The 20,868-nt window shown below is 39.5% G+C and overlaps 1 protein-coding gene across 3 annotated transcripts in view; it reads left to right on the top strand.

Annotated features, from left to right (window-relative positions):
• Nucleotides 1-20,868, top strand: part of Cobl (cordon-bleu WH2 repeat protein) — a 210,925-nt gene that overhangs the window by 130,619 nt on the left and 59,438 nt on the right. For 2 of the 3 annotated variants that reach the window (XM_042684981.1, XM_042684979.1), the window contains 2 exons: nucleotides 11,029-11,164; nucleotides 14,551-14,721. In XM_042684981.1, the coding sequence (XP_042540915.1) occupies nucleotides 11,029-11,164; nucleotides 14,551-14,721 (307 nt within the window). The remainder of the gene's footprint in view (nucleotides 1-11,028; nucleotides 11,165-14,550; nucleotides 14,722-20,868) is intronic. The other variant, XM_042684982.1, reaches the window with a different exon arrangement.

The following is a 20,868-nucleotide window of genomic DNA, read 5'->3' as shown; positions in this document are numbered from 1 at the left end:
GAGCTCTAACTCCAAGTAACCCCCCCATAAGAAAGTGGAGATGTGGATAAGGCAGTATAGTACTAGCCTGGAGCAATAAAGTCCAAGGACAGTGCCCAGGCCCTGAGTTCAAGCCCTGGGAATGGCATAAGTAAAACAAACAAGGCAGACCTACCAGAACTGAGCAGAGCTTTTTGAAATGGTTACCATAGTGGTAAAGATAGGACACAAAGTCAGGATCACTGGAGGCTGCAGGCACAGGGCTGTAGGTGATCTGGTATGCAGGTTCCAGGTAGGTAGAAAGGGTGGGCGGGTCAGATTTTAAAAAATGGTCATTTAGTCATTTTTATTAAGTTCCTATAAAATGTCAAACCCTGAGCAAGATAGGAGATCAAGATGAGGAAATGACAAGAGCCTGTATTTATCCTGTTTAGAGTTTCCTGTTCCCCCCCCTCAAGTCAGGGTGTATACATAAGTCACACAGTGAGGGAGCACAGGGACCCCTAGAACTGTGCTTTCTACAAGATGGGGAAGCCAGTGTGGGCTTTGCTACTGAGGGAAGCTTTCTTGCTTTCATTCACCAGTGGAGACCTGGATTGAAATCACCTCTGACCTTCCAAAAGAAATGCCTTAGATGTCTCCTGCTTAGGTGTCTCCTGCTATGTTTACACACAGTAGAAGGAGAGCTGTAGAGTATTCCCAGACTTTGACAGGACCCTTTTAAAAGATCTGATCACCACCTTTCTGATCATCACACTGGGGGGTTAGGATTTCAATACGAATTTAGTGGGACATATATTCAGTCTATAGCAAGAAAGCACTGAATTAGCAGAATATGAAGAGAAGAAGACAGAAGTAACAACAGCTAGATACTTTGTTTCTTGAGGAATATGCTAAATGAGGGCATTGAATTTTAAAATGTTTACCCTTCAATATTTTCAAAAACCAACTAGTTTTCTAATTTGCCCATGGGCAGATGTTTACCATGTAAGACAATGAGAACACTGGGTTTGAGTCACTTACAGTATCATAGGAAGGAACATTTCCATTTGAACTGCAGTTATTTCTTCCTGACCTATTGGCCTCCAACAGGGAAGACAATATAAGGAAATGGCCTCAGAGCACTGGCTCAGAGTCAAACCACAATGAGATTTATTCCCACTGCTGCTCACATTAGCTCTTTGACCTTGGGTGAGGAACCTTCCATAAGCCTCCATTTCTTCCTTTGTAAAACAAAGATAACCAGGCACTAGTGGCTCACACTTGTAATCCTAGCTACTTGAGATGCTGAGATCTGAAGAGCTGTTCAAAACCATCCTGAGCAGAAAAGCCCATGAGACTCTTATCTCCAATTAACCACCAAAAAACTCCAAACAAAACAGAAGTGGAGATGTGGCTTAGGTGTTAGAGCACTAGCTATGAGTGGTGCCCATTTCATATATTTCTATTTCATATATTTTTATCTAATATATGTCATATATTTTTGCCCGGGCCCTAAGTTGAAGCCCAGCACAACAACAACAAACAAAAACCAAAGATAGTACAAATTTACCTGGTTAGGGAGGATTTTGAGAAAGTTTTATGAGGTGCAATTGGCACCATTAGTAAATGTTTGATAAATTTATTTCTGTAAAAATAATACCTTTGGCATATTGATTAGGGGGTATATTGAATCTAATAGATGACTGAGCCATATGAGTAGTTTGACTTCCAAGCTGTGAACATGAAAATACTTTTCCATTTATTGTGCCTTTAATTCTTCAACTATCTTTTGTAGCTCATAGTCACTGTCTTCTTATGGAAGTGGGCATCCTTGCCTTTTTTATCATCTTAGAGGGAAAACTGTTGCTTTTCTCTTTTGAGTATGACCTTAGGTTGGGGATGTTTTGTATATGAACTTTATTATACTGAGGTTATTTACTTCTGTTCATTTGCCTAGTGTTTTTAGTATAAAGAGATTCTTAGTTTTGTCAAATTTTTTTCTTGCACAGTTGAGATGACCTTTGGTTTTTACCCTTCAATCTGTTAATATTTTGTTTATTACATTGATTTTTTTCTTTTAGAATATTGAACTATCCTTGCTGTCCAAGAGTGAATCTGACTTGATCATAGTATACCTTCTTTTATTGTACAGATAAATTTTGTTCTAGTAATTGATTGAAGATTTTTGTATCAATGATCATTAGGAATATTGGTTTTTAGAGATTTTTTCCAATAGTGTCATTGACTTATTTTGGTATTAGGCTAATTCAGGCTTTAAAAGTGAGTGTGGAAATGTTTCTTCCTCTGTTTTTCTTGGTGGAGGAAGAATGATTGGTATTATTTCTTCTATAGATAAATGTTTGGTAGAATCATCCATTGAAGTCAACCAGTCATGGCCTTTCCTTTGGTGAAGAACTTTTGCTCTCCTTAATGGTTTTCAAATCTGCTCAGATAGTTTATTTCTTAATGATGCAGTCATGGTAGCATGTATAATACTTTGTCTGCATAATCTACTCTAATTCTTTATAGTAGTCTAATGCTGTTTTTCATTTCTGATTTTTAAATTTTAGTCTTCCTCAAATTTTCTTAGGTAGCTAAGAGTTTCCAATTTTATTCATCTTTGTGGATAATCAACTCGTTTCTTTTTCTATTTTTTGTTTTCTATTTCATATATTTCTGCTCAAATTTTCATTATTTCTTTTATTCTACTAAATCTTGGTTTAGAGCTGCTTTTAGTTCTTGAGATACAAATTTAGGCTGCTGAAAAGAGCTTTCTTCCTTTTTAACGTGGGTCTATATTGCTACAAGTTTTCTCTTTGGCTTTTGTTGCATCTTGTAGGTTTTGGTATGTTATATTTTCATTTGTCTGCAGATAATTTCTAAGTCTCCTTGTGAGTTTTTTTCTTTGAACCATTGGCTGTTTAATTCTATGTTGCTAAATATCTACTTTTCCAGTATTCTATTAATGGTATGGTTTCCAGTTTTTTGTATTTTTGTTTTCACTTTTGGAGACAATTTCATAAGTTGCCCAAACTGGCCTAGAACTTACTGACTGTATACCCCTAGCTAGTTTTGAAGTAGTATAATCCTCCAACTTCAGCCTACCAGTACAGATATGTGCCACCATGTCCAGCTTGATTTAGTCTTTTAAATTTTGTTAAGAACTTCTTTGTTGCTTAGAGTATGACTTCTCTTGGAAAATGTTTTATATGCACTTGTGAAGAATGTGTATTCTGTGGATATATATCACATTTATAAATAATATAAACATATATCATATATGTATACATTATATATGTATATGTATGTGGATAACCACATATATATCATATATACCCTTATAGCTATGTGTGCCATATAGTGTAGACAGATCATAGTTAACTCTGGTTTATTCCCCCATTTATTCACGCTGTCATTTCTAAGGGTGTTAAATCTAGATGTATTTAAGCAATTACAGATAAAGAAGGGTTCACTGTCTATTCTGTTATTGATTTTCTGTATTTATGTATTTTGTCCTTTTTTCCCTCCTATTGCCTTTGTGTTTTATTGATTCTTTTTATACTGACAGACTTGGATTCTTTTCTCATTTTCTTTTGTGCATCTTCTGTAGGTATTTTCTTTGTGATTACCCTGGAGATTGCATAAAATATACTTATGACAATCTTTTTTTAAAAGTTGATATCAATTTAACAAGAACAGTATATAAAAGCTGTGTTCCTTTACATTTTCCCCACTTTATGTAACTGATGTCACAAATTACATTTTTTTATATTTTATATCCATTAACACCATTTCATACTTGTAGTTATTTTTGTGCTTTTATCTTTCAAATTCTATACCAGAAATAAAAATGATTTTGCACACTATGATTATTGTATTACAGAATTCTATATTTTTCTATGTAATTGCCTTAACAGCTTCATACATTAAGGTACTTTCTTATTATCCAGTATACTTTCATTTCAGTTCAAAGCACTCCCCTTACCAATCTTACAAGGCAATCTAGTGATAATAAATAATAAGCACCCACTGGCAAGGTTTTTATTTCTTCATATTAAAGTTTTATTTTAACTGATACCTGATAGTTTGGTGTATTTATGGATAAAGTGTAGTGTTTAATACATTGTAGAAATAGTCAACCAAGATAATTAATATATCTACACCTTCACCAACTTATAATAGTGTGTGTGTCTGAGAAGGGAATATTAAGAATCTATTCTTAAGGTGCAGTCTTAGCTCAAGTAGTAGAACACCTGTCTGGTAAACACAAAGACTTATTAGTTCAAACCCCAGTACTCCCCCTCCAAAAACAAAAGAAGAAGAATTTATTCTTGCCAGGTAGGGTGCGTTTTGCTGTAGCCTCCACTCAGGAAATGGGTAAAAGAATGGCAAATTCGAGGCCAGACTGTTTTCTGATCCTTTGAATATATACTAAGAAATAAAATTTCTAGATTGAATGGCAACTCTGTTTGTGAATTATTGATGACCTCCATTAATTTCTCAAAATGGTAGTGTTAATTTACATTCCCCCTAAGAGTGTACATGAGCTTCCCTTTTCTCTACATCCTTCCCAACACTTCCTATCATTTGCCTTTCTGTATAATAACCATTCTTACAGGTTTGAGGCAATAGTGTGGTTTTAATTTGCTTCTCTCTGAGGATTTGAGATGTTGACAAGTTTTCTCATATATCCCTTCACCATTTATATATTCTCTTGAGAGTATCTGTTGAGGTCCTTTGCTTACTGTTGAATTGGGCTGTTTTCTTGAAGTTAAGCTTTTTACATATTTAATATACTATCCCCTTATCTGATATATGGTTTGAAATGTTTTTGTACAATCCATGGGTTGTCTCTGTATCCTTCAGTAGTTTCTTTGCTGTTCAGAAGCTTTTTAGTTTGATGAACTCACATTTGCTTTTATAAATCTAACCAAGAAGGGGAAATGTCTGTATACTGCAAACTATAAAACATTGATGACAGAAATTGAGAAGACACAAATACCTGTAAAGATACCCAATGTTCATTGTTCATGAATACTATTACTATGTCTATATTACCCCAAAGCAAGCTACAGATTCACTGAAGTTCCTATCAAAATCCTAGCTACTCAATGAGACTTTTTTTTTTGTATATTTTATTGTAAAGGTACTATATAGAGGGGTTACGGTTACATGAGTAAGGTAATGAGTACAGTTCCCATCTAGCATTATTACCTTCTCCTTTGTTTTTCCTCTATCATGCCTTCCTCTTCAACTTCTCCCTCCCCGCCCCCAAGTTGTAAAGTTCGTTTTCAATATAATGTCTTATACATCTCATTGCTACAGTGGGTCAACCTGTATCCTTATTTCAGCATTTTGTTATTTCCTTTCCCCTCCCCAAATTAGGAAAATGTATATACAAGATGCAGGGCACCGGAATCAAATACAGTGAAAACAGAAGATGCTTATCTCTAATAAACTACGCAGAAAAAGCCAGAAGTGGCACTATGGCTCAAGTGGTAAAGAACTAGCCTTGAGCACCGGAGGCTCAGGGACAGCACCCAGATCTTGAGTTCATGCCCCAGGACTGCCAAAAATAAAAATAAAAACAAACAAAAAAAAACATTTTGTACTTTTTTACCAAATAGAAAAAAAGCAATTTTGCTGGGTGCTATTGGCTCATGTCTGCAATCTTGGCTATTCAACAGGCTGATACATGGAATGGAGTTTGGAGTTTATAGCCAGCCAGGCAGAAAAAGCCCAAGAGACTCCATTCCCAATTAACCATCAAAAAGCTGAACTGGAGTTTGAGTCAAGTGGTAGAAGCCAGCTCAGTTTCCTTTTTCTGTTCTGAAGTTTTTCTCTTTGTCCTTTACTTTGAGTATTTTGATTTTAAAGTATCTTCATCTGGATGTCTTTGGCTTTATTTAGTTGGAGCGCTTTAAACTCCTTTTTACAATATTATTTCCCTATCTTTATTTTAACTTATTTTTTATCATCTTTAAGTAATTACATGAAAAATGAGTATAATGCATCTTGTTCAATGTTACCCTTTCATTGTTCTTCCCCATCTCTTCCCACTTTGAGCTTCTTGAATTTGCACATCCATTTCTCTCCTCTAACTTGGGGAATGATTTCAAGTGACATGTCTTCAAGTTTACTAATTGTTTCTTCCACTTGACTAAATCTAAATGTGAATCCATTTTGTAAGCTTTTAAACTTATTTTATTTTTCAGCTCCAGAATTTGTTTTTCCTTTGTATAGAAGGAACAGGTGTTTTTTTTAAAGTATAATTTTGCTCATGTATAGTTTTCCATATTTTACTTAGCTACCAATTTTTTGGCCAGTTGTGGGGCTTGAACTCAGATCCTGTGCTGTCAGCAATCTACCACTTTGTGCCACAGCACCACTTCCAGTTTTCTGGTGGTTAATTGGAGATAAGAGGCTCACAGACTTTCCTGCTTGGGCTGGCTTCAAACCATGAACCTCAGATCTTAGCCTTCTGAATAGCTAGAATTATAGGCGTAAGCCACCTGAGCCCAGCTAGCTATTTTTTATTCACTCAACTTCTGTAAAATAATTACTTTTCTTTTCCAAATCATGGATTTCCATTTCTTTGGAGATGTTTTCTGGAGATTTAACTTGTTCCTTTATTGAGCTCAAATTTCCTGATTTTTTTTTTTTTTTGGAGGAGGGGGGGGTTGGTCGTGGGCCTGAACTCTGGGCCCTCAGCTCTTCAGCTCAAGGCTAGCGCTCAACCACTTGAGCCACAGCGCCACTTCTGGCTTTTTCTGCTTATGTGGTGCTGAGGAATTGAACCCAGGGCTTCATGCATGCAAGGCAAGCACTCTACCACTGAGCCACCTTCCCAGCCCCTCCTGATTTTTTGTTTTTTAACCATAAATTGTATATTTGAAAAATTAACCAGACCTTACAAATTGGCTATTTAACAGGATACAAAAGACCATCCAGCTGAATAATCTAATGGTATCTCAAACTTCTTCTGGGGACATATTTTCTGTGGCTTTGTGTGTGGGATTCCTAATTAGAAAGGTTTGTGGTTTGGGTTTGTTTTTTGTTCTTGTTTTTTACAAGTGGCTTATAATTTCTTGCTCCCTCTTGTGTCTATCTTTGTTACTGCATGTTTACTGTGTCCCAACCCACCAGACTGATCTCTGCAGTCCTCAAACATTGTGTTGTTTTCTTTTCATACTCCCAGTCTTCTTCCAAAAGGCAAGGAGAGCGCTGCAGGAATTTTCCTCGCTTCTCATTTCCTCCCAAGGGATGATCTGTAACCTAGTATTTTCCATAATTGTGCCAAAGGCTTGTACCAAGCTGTGCCAGCCTCTGTTAGGGGCAGTGCGAGGTCTCTAAGCTCTACAACAAGCAGCCTTCAAGCTCTTCTCAGCTCCCACTTTCCAAAACTCTAGGCCCCCCAAAGATGCCAGTTCCCCATCAGTGATCCAAATCAGACAGGATAGAAATCATGACCCCTCAAGGCCCTGGCAAGCCTTTCTAGGAAGCTGGACTTTTGATTGGTCTTTTCTCCCAAGGGAGGATTGTGAATCAGCCTTTATTCCTCCCTCCCCATTTAGTGCAGAGCTGTACTAGCCTGGGGGAAGGGCTATGGGAGTTCACATGAATTGACTTTTTTTTACTCACTGTGGCTGCTCTTGGCTTTGAGCTTGCCTTGGGTACTATGATTCCTATCTGTTTTTCAGGGGTTCACGTAAAAGCATTTTAGATTGCTAATTGTTATTAAGTCACTTTCTGTGGGGAAACAGGAACTGGGGCTTCCTATTCTGCCCACTTCCTGATTCGTTTTGTTTTAAAGTAGGGTAGCACCTTTAGAATCTGTTGTCTTTATTTGGAATTTAACCTGTTCTTTACTTGAGAAGTTACCATAAATGGATTGATTGAAAAAATGCAGTAAGGAGGGAAGGAAATAAAAATGAAATAAGGGAATTATGGGAGTGTTCTAAGAAATTTAATTTATAACAACCAAAAACACACATCTTTACTGTTGAACTGAAGGCCAAGGGGTTTATTATGGCTCATCAAACCAATAGTAATAGAAATTTTTTTAAATGCTTGAGATTTTGCTTAAAAGATATTTTGAAAAGAAAAAAATGTGAACAGCAACCACATGGGTGGTAAGTATGCTGAGCTTGACTGATTATTTCATAATGTATGTCATCATCAAGCCGTATGCCTTAAGTATATATAAAATATATAAATATATATTGAATGCTTGTCAATTATACTTAATAAGGCTGGATAGTCTGGGAGAATATGGTTAATAAAGCAAATTATTTTATATCTCTCCTTTTGAAAAATTACTGAAATGAATAAAAGTTATTTATCCACTGTGGCAGAGCAAAGCACCAACAGTGTTCTGGAAACACTCTGAAGCTCAGGTGTGTTTTTGATTCTGGCCAGTACCTGGTGAAGTAGAAGCAGGTAACTCCTGACTGTTGGGGTGAGGAGAGTCCACACCCCCAGCAGACTCAAGAGTGTTTCACACACACTGCTCGGTATACTACAGCTGGCTGTGCCTGTGCTTGCAGAGCAAGAAGACCTCCAAGTCAGGTAGATCCAGAACATCAAACGCAACTGAATCTGCACTGAAACAGACAGTAAAAGTTCCCATGCTACAGGAGGGTCTGTCTTCTCAGCAGACACAGTATTCTACTTCTGACAGAGATGGAAAGATTATTGTGGATGGTGTCAGACCTAGGACAAAAATCCTGTAAATCTGGCTATTTGGGAACCTTCCTATCACCTGATCATATCTCTGCTCAGAAACCCACAGAGGTTCCATTACCACATGAACAGATTTTATTCACAAATAAATATGAGTATTTAGCCAAGGATCACTGAAATTTGAAAAACATCAAAATGTGGCCAGGTTCTGGTGATTCATGTCTATAATCCTAGCTACTCAGGAGGCTGAGATCTAAAAATCAAGGTTAGAAGCCAGATTGGACAGCAAAGTGCTACTCCTATCTCCAGTGAACCACCAACAACAGCAAAAGCTTGAGCTGTGGCTCAAGTAGTAGAGTGCTAGCCTTGAATGGAAAAGCTAAGAGACAGAAGCCAGATTCTGAATTCAAGCCCCAGGACCAGCACAAATAAAATATGTAAAAATAATAGTGTCAGGTACATAAGAGATATGTGAACAGGAAACCAAGATGCTACACAACATGGAAGTATAATAACAAAATTTTAAAGTCATATGAGTTGAACAGTGAAGTAAAGGAAATTTTCAAGAGAAGGAATCACACAAAGTAATTGATAACAAGTAGAACAAGCTTTTAAAAAATTAGAATAATCTTAATCATTCAAATAATTGTGAAGAAGTAGGGCTGTTATGTTGACTTTTGACTTGTATTTAAGCTGAATCTTTCATTTTTCCCTATGCCTGTATATTATATTCAATTGAGAAATACTTTTTTTTAATGGATAGTTGATTCAGAATTCTCTCAAGTGATTGAAATCCCAGAGAAAGAGAAAAGAAAAGAAATGGGCCTGGTGGCTTATACCTGTAATCCTAGCTATTTAGAAAGAGGCTGAGATACTGTAGGACTTTAAAGTCAAAGGGAATGTTTATAATACATTGTAGTTAACAGAAAATCATCACCTTTAAGAAAAAAAGGAAAGACTAGAAAACTATATGCCAACTATTAGTCATTTGGTCTGAATAAACAAAGTTAATGAAGTAATAACTTTCTTCCTTTACAAAAATTCTCCACGGTGGTACCAGGGTTTGAACTCAGGGCCTTCCCTTCTCACCCAGCTTTCTTGCTCACAGCTGACATTCCACCATTTAAGCTATGTCTCCAATATAGCATTTTGCTAGTTAATTGAAGATGGAATCACACAGACTTTCCTACTTGGCTTCAAACTGTGATCCTACAAGATTCATTCTCCTTAGTAGCTAAGATTACAGATGTGAGCCACTGGCTCTGGGCTTACATTGTAAGGGCTGGGGAGCATAAAGCTCACCAGTATTATGCTTGCTTAGCATACACAAAACTGTGGATTTCCTCCCCAGCACCCTAAGGGTAAAAAAAACTTCAGCCTTTACATACACTTTATACTTCCTGCAGTAAATGAGCATTGCTGACACTGAATATTTAAAAGAATGTTTTACACACATGTGTGTGTGTGCGCGCACACACACACGTGTGTCTGAGTACAGACACATATACTTGAAATACCAGAAGGAGAGACTGTCTTCTTGGGATGTAGAATCACACTTTTAATTCTCATAAATACGGTGCAAGCATGAGTTAGTAAATAATGGAGCACAGCAATCAGAGCTGTGAGCTCACAGTGGTGGTGTACACAGACATCACCTCCATAACGAGCCCTTGAAAGGTCAAGAGGTATGTCTGAGCACCTTGAGAGTAGGGACAAGCAACGTCATTGTTTTCATTATAGGCACATTCTCTGCACTGCTCTACCCAGAATGCAGTGTCCTTCAAAGTTAATGAAGTCAACTTTCTTCCTTTAAGAAAATTCTCCATGGTGGTACCAGGGTTTGAACTCAGGGCCTTCCCCTCTCACTCAGCATTCTTGCTCACAGCTGGCATTCCACCATGTAAGCCATGTCTGTCCTCACTGTTCTGGAGTACAGACATGCAGAAGCAAGGAGCAGGCCTTAGTCAGGGCAAGGAGGGGCAGCGGTAGGAGGCAGGGGGAGACTTTTGAGCCACACTCATCTCTTCTTCCTCTGCCTGGGCACAAATCATTATGCTCCTCACCCGTATCCCAGAGAGAGATTGCTCTCTTTTCATTTAAATGAGAGAAAAAGATCACTTTCTCATTTATGCTCTGGAGTCCCTAAAACTATGGACTCCATTCTTGGGGTTCCTGGAGGGGTGTGACCATCAATATGTCACTCCTGGGAAATAACCAAGCCTCCTATCACTTCCTCCACAGCCTGCCTTAGAGGACTCAGAATGGGAGCCACAATCTGACAATCTCCTTTTAGCCCCTGTGCCACACCAAGCTGCTTCTGTAGGTGGTATGCTCTACACACATGTCATCCCTGACTCTCCTGTCTTCCTCCTTTGTGCTTCCTAGGCATCTCTCAGCTCCCAGGTTGATCTGCAGAAGAAGAAGCGGCGGGCACCAGCTCCTCCACCACAGCCACCACCACCAAGTCCCCTGGTCCCCAATCGCAGGGAGGACAAGGAAGAGAACAGAAAGAGCACAGTGGGTGAGTTTGGCTTGCTCTCTGCATGCCTCCAGGATGCCTGCTGCATGTGCCTTATCAGCACGCTATTAACACTCAGTGCACTCAGCCAGGCCAGCATTAACTCAGGACACCGTTACACTCAAGAAAGACAGTCCAGAAATGAAGAATTGTAAGTTTATCTTCTAGCTCACTAGCAGTATGTATGGGCATTAGGTGGGTATTGAGGATTGGGTGTGGTAGGAAGGGTGGAGAGGCTGACAAAGCTGGGAAGGTAACAAGGAGTATGAGTGTGTTTGACAAGTTTGTCTCACTGATGGGCGAAAGATCATTTCCTGAGATGACATCCTCAGACTGCTTTGAAAGACATCTAGCATTTGCAGTCATTTTGGGCCCTGATGAGATTTAGGTAGCTGTGAATCCCTAATTTGAAAATCCTAAAGAATCCTCCAAAATCTGCAAACTTTCAAGCACTGACATCAAGCCACAATTGGAAATTTCCTCCCAGTGAAATGTCTGTTTCATGCACAAAATTATCTAAAATGTTATCTCCAGGTTCTATTGGTAAGGAAGATATAAAACATAAATAGATTTCATATTTGAAATTGGGTCTGATCCCCAAGATATAGCTTATTATGTTCTAAAATTGGGGAGAAAAAAATCTGGAATCTGAAAGTTGTCTAGTCCTAAGCATTTAAGCTTAGGGATACCCAGCCTGTAAATGTGTCCAGTAGTTTCCTGACCATCATGATTGCAATTGATCTCCATTTGCATAGCTCTTATAGAGGGTCTTAGAAAAGATCCTGGTATACTTTGTGAATAAGAAAACCCAAAGGAAAAGATGGAATCCTAATAATGATAAGCAGAAAGTGACCTGTGAATCATTATCCTCCACCCTCAGGTGAACAGGAGAGATGGGAAAGGAAGGTACTTAAGCTCCATTTCATTTTAAAATCAATTCAGAGTTTTGTGTTATTTCATAGATACAGGAACAGAAATCACTTTTGCAGGGAAGAGATTGGAACATGGCACAGTGTAATGTCCACCAACAATGAAGCCTTCTCAAAGAATACCACGTGACTATGTGGAAGTGTGTGTGTGTGTGTGTGTGTGTGTGTGTGTGTGTGTGTGTGTGTGTGTGTGTGTGTGTGTGTGTGTGTGTGTATCTTTAGTGAGGTGCTAGTGGCTTACACTCATAATCCATAATTACTCAGGAGGTTGAGATCTGGGGATGAAGGTTCAGAGCCAGCCCAGGAAGGCAAGTCCATAAGATGCTTATCTCTAGTTAACCAGCAAAAGTTTGGAAGTATAGCTCTAGCTCTAGCGCAGCTGAGCACCAGCCTTGAACGAACAAAGCTGAGGGATAGCACTCAGGTGCTGAGCTCATGCCCTAGTTCCAGTCTCCAAATAAAGAAATAAAGGCATCAGAGCTCTTCCTGAAGCCATCAGACAACTTGCTGGGGCCTGAATCAGCCCAGGTAGGCCCCTATTTTGACAGTGTGTCTGGCCCCAGAGGAAAATAATCTCAAAGATAAGTGGCTGCATTGTCAAGGTCCAGAGCCTTAATAAGGGCTATTTGGGTGTTTGTCAGCATTTTCCCCATTAATCAATACCTCACTTTCAATGCTCTAGCATTTCATAGCCTGAAAATCAATTACCTTAAGAAGCAGTAACCTATATTTCATGCCAGTTCATCCTCTCTCCCAGGAGACAATACTATTAGATTTTAAAAAATCATATCAATGGATTGTTCAATTAAACCAAGTTTTCTCCTATTTCATGATGAGATACTCCCTTTCTCTTTGGAAAGGGGCAGACCCTTCACATTTAGAAAGCTCCTTGTAGACATTCTCAGAAGCATCTTCTAGAAGTAACCCTGTGGATGAGGCTGAGTTAAGCCCAACTTCCAGAGCAGACAGTCCATTTCAAGCCAGGAAAGACCCGCTCACACAGCCAAGAGAGACACACTTCTTTATGAACTTGGTACTTAGAGTACCTTCTCCACCTGGGGTAAGCTGGTGCCCTTGCATGCCTAAAGAGATGCAAGGTTGGTACTCTAAAGTAGAGGAGTTATGAATAATAGTACTTGGCTACATGTATTTCTTCCTGGTCTGTGCGAGACAAACTTTCATCCCTGTCAGAACTCCTTGTGAATTAAAATTCATCAGTAGTACAACATCAAATCCAGACCAAGTTTAGGACTCAGGCTGAAAGGAAAACAGTAGGCCCTGTCCACAAAAAGTGTTAAGGACTTGTTCTACTCAGACATCTACATATAAAAAAGAGGTTTATTTTGGAGCTTTCACTAAAACAGTGGTTTAGCTAGTTTGGGTCTTAATCTATTTGGAAGCATAAATGAACCTTCGAACATCCTTCCCGTGTGCCTTGCCCTCAGCATGACTTCTCACTGAAGGCCACCTTCATGGGCCTGACTGGAGCACCAGCCAGACTGATTCTGGATTACTTGCAGTTTGGTGGAGGAAATGATGTTTTGATAGGGAGAAATTAACATTTTCCCACATTTAGAGAACTATATCCAAGAGAAGTAATAAGCAAATCTGTCTCTTGGTAAAGAAGTGGTATTTCTTAATAACTTTTTAATCACTTGAAGCAAAAATATATGATTATTAAGAGACTCTCAGTTGGGAAGCTTGAAGAAAGTTATTGAAAGAAATGAGAGTAAACATTACCTATGACCCAGGTCATTCTTATCATTTATTTCATTAAGTCATTGGCCTTTATATTTTTTCATTAGCCTAGAAAGCCATTTTTATATAAAATAGTGTGTAATACAAACAAAGGTGTTCTTCAGCTTCCTTACATGCAGTGGAGCTGGGCCCATCACCTCTAACTTCTTCTGTAATTTAGGACTCTCTTCAAATGAAACTGAAAATTACTGCCTTAAACAGTAAAAGGGGTACAGTGTAAATTGGCTAAAAAGCGGCAAGCAAAGTCACTGGCCAGTCTACCCATATTAAATGGATGGATATGGAAAAGAGTTAGGTAGAACACAGTTCTGTGACCCTGAAAAAGACTTACTGTGAAAAATAGGAACGAGTGAAGGTATGGCTCAAGAGTCAGAGTGGCAGTGCTGTTTATGGGGTTCTCATTTATAGTTTCAACTCCAGCCGTTTACTTAGTTGTGCCTGCCAGAAACAATTTATATCCAGGCATACTTTTCCAAATTGGCTTGGTGATGGAACACTACAAATATAAATGTTGGGGTGTGTTGTGATTGCATATGGTGCCAGTGGAGCTTGGATTTGATACTGGATAAGATTTTGGTGTCTGGTGTGGCTGGATGTGATGACTGGTGAGTAATGGCCATGTGAGTGTGTGGTCTCTCAGAAGGCCAGGGAGGGATCTTTTGGCTTAACTTTCTGAAGTCCCTCCCCATTGATTCCATGTAGGTGTTGGACGGCAGGTGCCTCAAAAGCCTCCCAGAGGCGCAGCTCGGGGTCCACCCCAATTAGTGCTTCCCCCACCCCCACCTTACCCTCCTCCTGACACAGATGTGGTGGAGCCTCTCGGCTTTCCTGGGGAAGGTGCTGGTTCCGAGGCCTCAGAGCTGAGACCCAGACGTACGTGCCTTTTGTATCCCTTCTGGCTGTGTCACTTGGGGTGGGACTGGGTATCTAGACTGTCCACTGTCACCTTTGGATGTCTGTGCCTTTCCTTCCCAGCTTTACTTTCCAAATGCTCCATGCAGTGTGTTCTGTTTTCAAGAGAATGCATTCCGAATGCCACGCAGATGTAAGCAGCTAGTGGTTCATATCTGTGGTTAGTCTTCAGATGGAAGTGGGCCTAGTGGGTGGAGGTAGTGAGTGAGAAGCTCGTGTTCCCCAGTTAGAAAATAATCTCTGAATGTCTGCTGACAGCCACAATGGCCTGCCCAGCAGGGTAACTTGGGAGTTTGATGGGAGCCCCACTCCACAGGGAACATACACAAAGGTATTGTGCTCTAGGGCCTGAGAACTTAATTATACATTAGGCCAAAGCTTATGGCCAGTGGCCAGGCCTGGGTACTGCTTCTCTGCAGAAAAAGGAATCTGACAAAGCAGAAGGGAACCAGTTTGAAATAGGCAGAAAACAGAATTATACTTGTATTTTGCTTGTTTCTTAGCAGCCTTGTCTTGGGTTTTCCTCATGGTTTCTGGAGATTTCTTTAGAACTTTAGTAAGCATTCAGCATAGCATTTCTGCCCTGAGAAGGTTGAGAGTTTTCTAAACTTATACACATTCAGATGGAATCACTCACATGACAGCCCTGTGTATGTCTTAGCTGTGTGATGACAGACACCATCCTGGACCACATGTTCCCAGCTGTGCAGTGTCCCACAGTAGTATCCCAGTGATGGGCCATTGCCCATGGAAGTGTGTGTTCAGCCCTCTGTTGAGAGAGTTTGTATTTGGCCAACATGGGAACCATCTTCTTGATTGTGGGTAGAAAAGATCATTACAATATTATTTCTTTGCTTTTCTAGACAAAATAGTCCTCAGTTGTTTTATCTTTATCCACAAATCATTCTTTTTTGTGTACCACTACTAGAGCTTGAACTCAGGGTCTGGATGCTGTTTTCACTTTATCCTTCAGGGCTAGCATTCTATCACTTAAGCCACAACTCCACTCTCAAGGTCTTGATGGTAGATTGTAGATAAGAGTTTTGTTGTCTTTCCTGCCTGGGGTGGCTTCAGATCTTGATCCTGAGATCTCAACTCCTGAATAGCTAGGATTACAGGCATGAGCCACCAGTGCCCCAGCCACAAATCATTCTTTAAACCCTTCAGATATTTTTTTTATCATCTTGACACTAGACATGTTGCTAAATGTAAATGGACTGATATAAGGTATCCAATAGTTAAGAGTTAATTAACCATACCAATAAGAAAGATGTCAGCTGTAGAATAGATGACACTAGGCCATTGCATGTCCGGAGAGAGGGGGCCAGGGGTCTTTAAAGGTGGCCTATCCTGAAGCTGCTCTCCTTAACTCAGCATCTCCTTACTGAGGAACAAGTGAGGGAGAAAGATTAAGCTGAATGAGCACAATGCAGCTCAGCGTATCCCTTTGGCCATCAAGGGGCTACTGCAGCATCCATAGTTTGGTGGTCTGTGTGGGGTGGAAGAGCCAAGTATAGACCCTGAATTAAACATATCTCCACAAACCAGCTGGCATTCGCTTCCTCTTTTTTGAGGGGCACCCCCTATATTTGAAAAAGATTTGGGAAGGGCTCATAGAAACTTGGAGGCAAAGCTTCCTTCCATGTCTTTGCTGCTGTGAAGACATTTCCCACTCTGCCTTCAGACTTTCTAAGAGGGTGTGATAATCAACAGCAAAAGATTGGATTGTTCCTCTTGCCTTGGAGCTTCTTCTCTCCTCTTGTGCCCACTGCCAACTCTCTGTGAGTTCATTCCTCCAGGAACATGTCACTGAGATTTTCCCCATGATGCCATTCCCCTCCTCATCCCTCTCATGGCACAGAGATATCTATAATAGAATATAGAAGAATAGGTCTAGAGAGGAGGCTCCAGGAGACATTCACTCTCCACAGTTCTCAACAGCTTGGAGGTAGCTCAGAGTAGACAGAATTTCTCTCCTGCTTCTTTCTCTTTTCTCCCAGTTGTGCTCAGAGTCACACACATTCAACCCTTTTATGTTACCTAATTAGCAGGACTGGCCTGTCTATTGTTTACCACAGTGAGAATCCAGGATTGCCTGCTCAACCAGGCAGACTGCAACTGGCCTTCTTAGGAATAGCTGGGGGAAAATGAATCCTTTGTGTTTATTTTGTAAAACTTTTTTCCCATCATGCTGAAATGCTAGTGGTACTTTTACCACTTGCAGGTGTCTTGAGGGAGACATAAGTGGGTTGGAACACCAAGCATCAACAGTGAATTTATGCCCTTGTATGCTTCTCACCTGCACTCCAAGACTGACTGTAGATGCTTTGTTAGATGCTCAGTAGATATTTGTATGCCAGCTACAAGCTTTTGCATATCTCCTCCTGAGTTCAACTATAAAACTGTGTTCCTTGGCAAAGAGATACCATGTTCCCAGTGGAAACAACCTAAGAACTTACAGGGGCAAAATGATCTACCAGGAATCCCTCGTACAATCCCTCATCTAGTTCTCCCCACCCCCAGCTCCTTCATCCTGGGGAAATTAGCTGAGATCCCCTCCCACTGTAAGTGATGTACTTACTTAGGGGGATGGACCCTCAGTCTCACTCCACCCATCACCTGAACTTTTTTCGGTATGTGCTAAAACTTCCATGAGACTCCTTTGGCTTTCTCGTGTCTCCTGTGATTTGTATAACACATAATATATTGTAATGATATGGTTAAAATAAAAGCAGGACTAGCCAAATAAGGCTAGTCCTCTACCTACACTTCTCCTTTCTTGCTTTTACAGACCCGTGTAAATGCTCTGAGCTAGACTACTGAAATCCTTTCTTACCTAGAGTTTCACTTTCCATGGCATTAGTTACCCAAGGTCAACTATGGTCTAAAAGTATCAACAGGAATATTATAGATATCATTCATACATTCCGAGGTGTGTGTTGTTCTGATGTCCAGCTCCGTCCTGTCCAGGCCATGAATCAACCTTACCATATATGTTACTGGCCCATTAGGCACTTATCAGCTGTCTCCATGAGCACATTAATGGTGGGTGCTGCAGTGCTTGTAGTCACCCTCACTTTATTTCATACTAGCTCTGGGATGCAGGACTAGTGTTGATGGCAATTCAGTAAAGCTTCCTTGAAGTAAAAAGGTTTTCTTCTTAATTAAGGAGGAAAAACAGAAATCATGTGTAGTAGTAAATGAATGTTGTGTGTTTTCTATCATCATCCACTGGTTGTTTTGGAACATATTCTCTATGGATAAAGGAGGGGACTACTGTATACCCATTTAGAATCCAGAGACTTGCGTCTTAGTAGTAAGAAAAGAAAATAGGGCTAATGAAGTTGTGCGTTCAGTTTGTGAATCTTAAGAATATTGGATCTTACTGGGCAACATGTCTCATGCCTGTAATCCTAGCTCTATTTGGGAGGTGGTGGTTAAAAGACAAATGGAAGCCCTTACTGAAAATACAAGGGGAAGAAAATTTTTTGGAGAAGGGACATGGGTCAAGTTGCACAGTACCTGCCTAGTAAAGCACAAGGCCTTGAATTCAAACCCTAGAATAGCAAAAAAAAAAAAAAAAAAAAGGAGGAGGAGGTAGATGAGGAAGCAGAAGGCTCTCATTTAAAATTACTTCCTAGTAGAATACATAATCTTATACCTATCAAAATGCAGCCTTTTAGAAGCCAGTTGAGGGCAAGTGTGCCCTCACTTTGTCTGCCATCACTTTGTAATAACATTGAAGCACCTTATGAATGATCCGTACTGCCAGCCTCTTCATGGTCAAACCTTGTGTTTTATGTTACAATAACACTACACACAGAATGAGCTCTATGATCTCTCAAAACTCCATGGCACAGACTTCATCTTCAATAGGCTGCGTGTGGGTTTCTTCTTTTGGTACTTGTCCTTGCCCTTGAACTCAGGGCCTGGGCACAATCCCTGAGCTTTTTTGCTCAAGGCTAGGGCTCTACCACTTGAGCCACAGCTCCACTTCCATCTTCTTATTCTTTTTTTATTTTTATTTTTTGGTGGTGGTTAATTGGAGATAAGAGTCTCACAGATTTACCTTCCTGGGCTGGCTTCGAACCACCATCCTCAGATCTCAACCTCCTGAGTAGCTAGGATTATAGGTGTGAGCCACTGATTACTGGCATGGGTTTCCTTTTTATATTTGTATACTGGTATCAGGGCTTGAATTTAGGACATTGTACTTTGACTTGACTTTCTTGCTCATGACTGGTGCTCTTGAGATATGCCTCCAAGTCTACCATTTTGCTGGGTAATTGGATATGGAATTTCTCTGACTTTTCTTTCCAGGCTGATTTCTAGCCACTATCCTTCAAGTCTTGGCCTCCTAAGTAGCTAGGATTGCAGTCATAAGCCACTGATGCTCAGCTGTATGTGTTTGTTAGCACAGTTGTTGAGAACAAAAATATAATAACACTCTATTCTATACTCTTTGGTCTTTTTCTTCTTGTTGATAAGCTTTCATATTAACCATTATATATCATGTATGTAAATACTGTCTGTGTATGCATGTCTCAGCCAAAAGAATTATGTGCATTTGGATTTTGTCCCATAACTTTCTAACCAGCTTGCTTTCTGCTTGTGTTTGATTTCAATTGAATCCTTACTCTGAATCATTCTACATAATGGAGCCAATTCTCTTAGTCACATTGAATTGTTTGTTTACAAGATTTACAGTACTGATTATAATTAGGCTATTAACAAGTTATCAATTACTTATTCCAATTAGAAGACCCTGGGGATTTAAGGATCAATGCATACGGAGCTCAATTACAGATCTTCAATTTGCTTTAAATGACTACAATTAAACCACCCAATGACTGTCATTTTCTCACACATTTTCCTCTACCATGCTTGAGCAAATCTTTCTTTAGATGATGTACACTTGTAGGGGAATTGGCCAAGCATTGTGTGGCACAGAGAAAAGACAAGTCACATTTCTCTAGATGCAAGGATAGCACTGACAACAATCATGTCAGTTCTAGCTGATTTTTTTTTCTTAATTTGTGAACAGGTGTCCTAAAGCACATGAAAGAAATTCTAAAATAGGGAAATAAGATGGGAAAATAACTACCATTTTGAATTAGAAGAAGACACGAGTTTCATAGATGTAAATTTAATAATAGTTCTCACTGTAGGCCAGTGTTCTGAAGAGCAGCTCAGAAGCTGTATAGAATGGGCCACACCTTAAAAGTTTGGGCCCAAACATTTAAAAAATCACCAGGCACCTCATTCTTACATCTGAACCCCAATGAAATGCCTTTCTGGTCTCAAAACAAAGCCATTCAATTCAAAGCTTGGGACACAGACACAATTCTGTGAGTCTTGTTCATCCTGGAAGTTGTCCTTGGGGCCTCTACAGGTATTTAGAGATAAGAATAAGCCTAGAGAAGCACACTTGCACTTGCCTGTTTATTTGCCACTTTGCTGCCCGTGTATATGTAGAGCCAGCCGCAAGCTGCTTAGGCTGCCCTGAGAAAAGACAGAGCATCTGGGAAAACAGGAAGGGGATCAAGTACATATAGTCCTTTTCATAGAATGGCAGGAAATTGTTGACTGGGAGCAGAGCCTGTCCCTACTCAGAAGGACATTAGAGAAACTGGAAACAAATTTGTTGCCTTTTATTTTTGTACCTTGGAAATCACTGAATTTACCTAGAATAGACTAAAGATGAGCATTTACAAAAGTTATTATGACATATTTTATACTTCTTGTAAATACTGTGTTTCCCATCCTTTGCAAAAAAAATAGTGTCTATTTATACTTTTTTTTCCCAGACAGCTGATTACCATTTACCAACATATCACTCAAAGGACTAACAAATATAAACAGGAATGCTGAAGAGAAGAAAAATAGTTTCATTAAATTGGGGACAGATTTATTTTTTGATTGTCATAATAACCAAGCATTAAGTTTACCCAAATAATTACACCTCTGTGGCCTGTGACTCCTGAAGCATTAATTTGCAACATGAAGTCAAGTTATGCATAGAAACACATACATATATGTATATATGTGTATATATACAAATATGTTTATGTTAATATATATATATGAACCTTTATATATACTTTCTAT

This window comes from Dipodomys spectabilis, unplaced genomic scaffold, assembly GCF_019054845.1.
Source record: "Dipodomys spectabilis isolate Male_0828 unplaced genomic scaffold, ASM1905484v1 ptg000092l, whole genome shotgun sequence".
NCBI classification, from domain to species: Eukaryota; Metazoa; Chordata; class Mammalia; order Rodentia; family Heteromyidae; genus Dipodomys; species Dipodomys spectabilis.
Note: the sequence above shows the minus strand (reverse complement) of the source record. Positions and strands in the feature narration are given on the sequence as shown.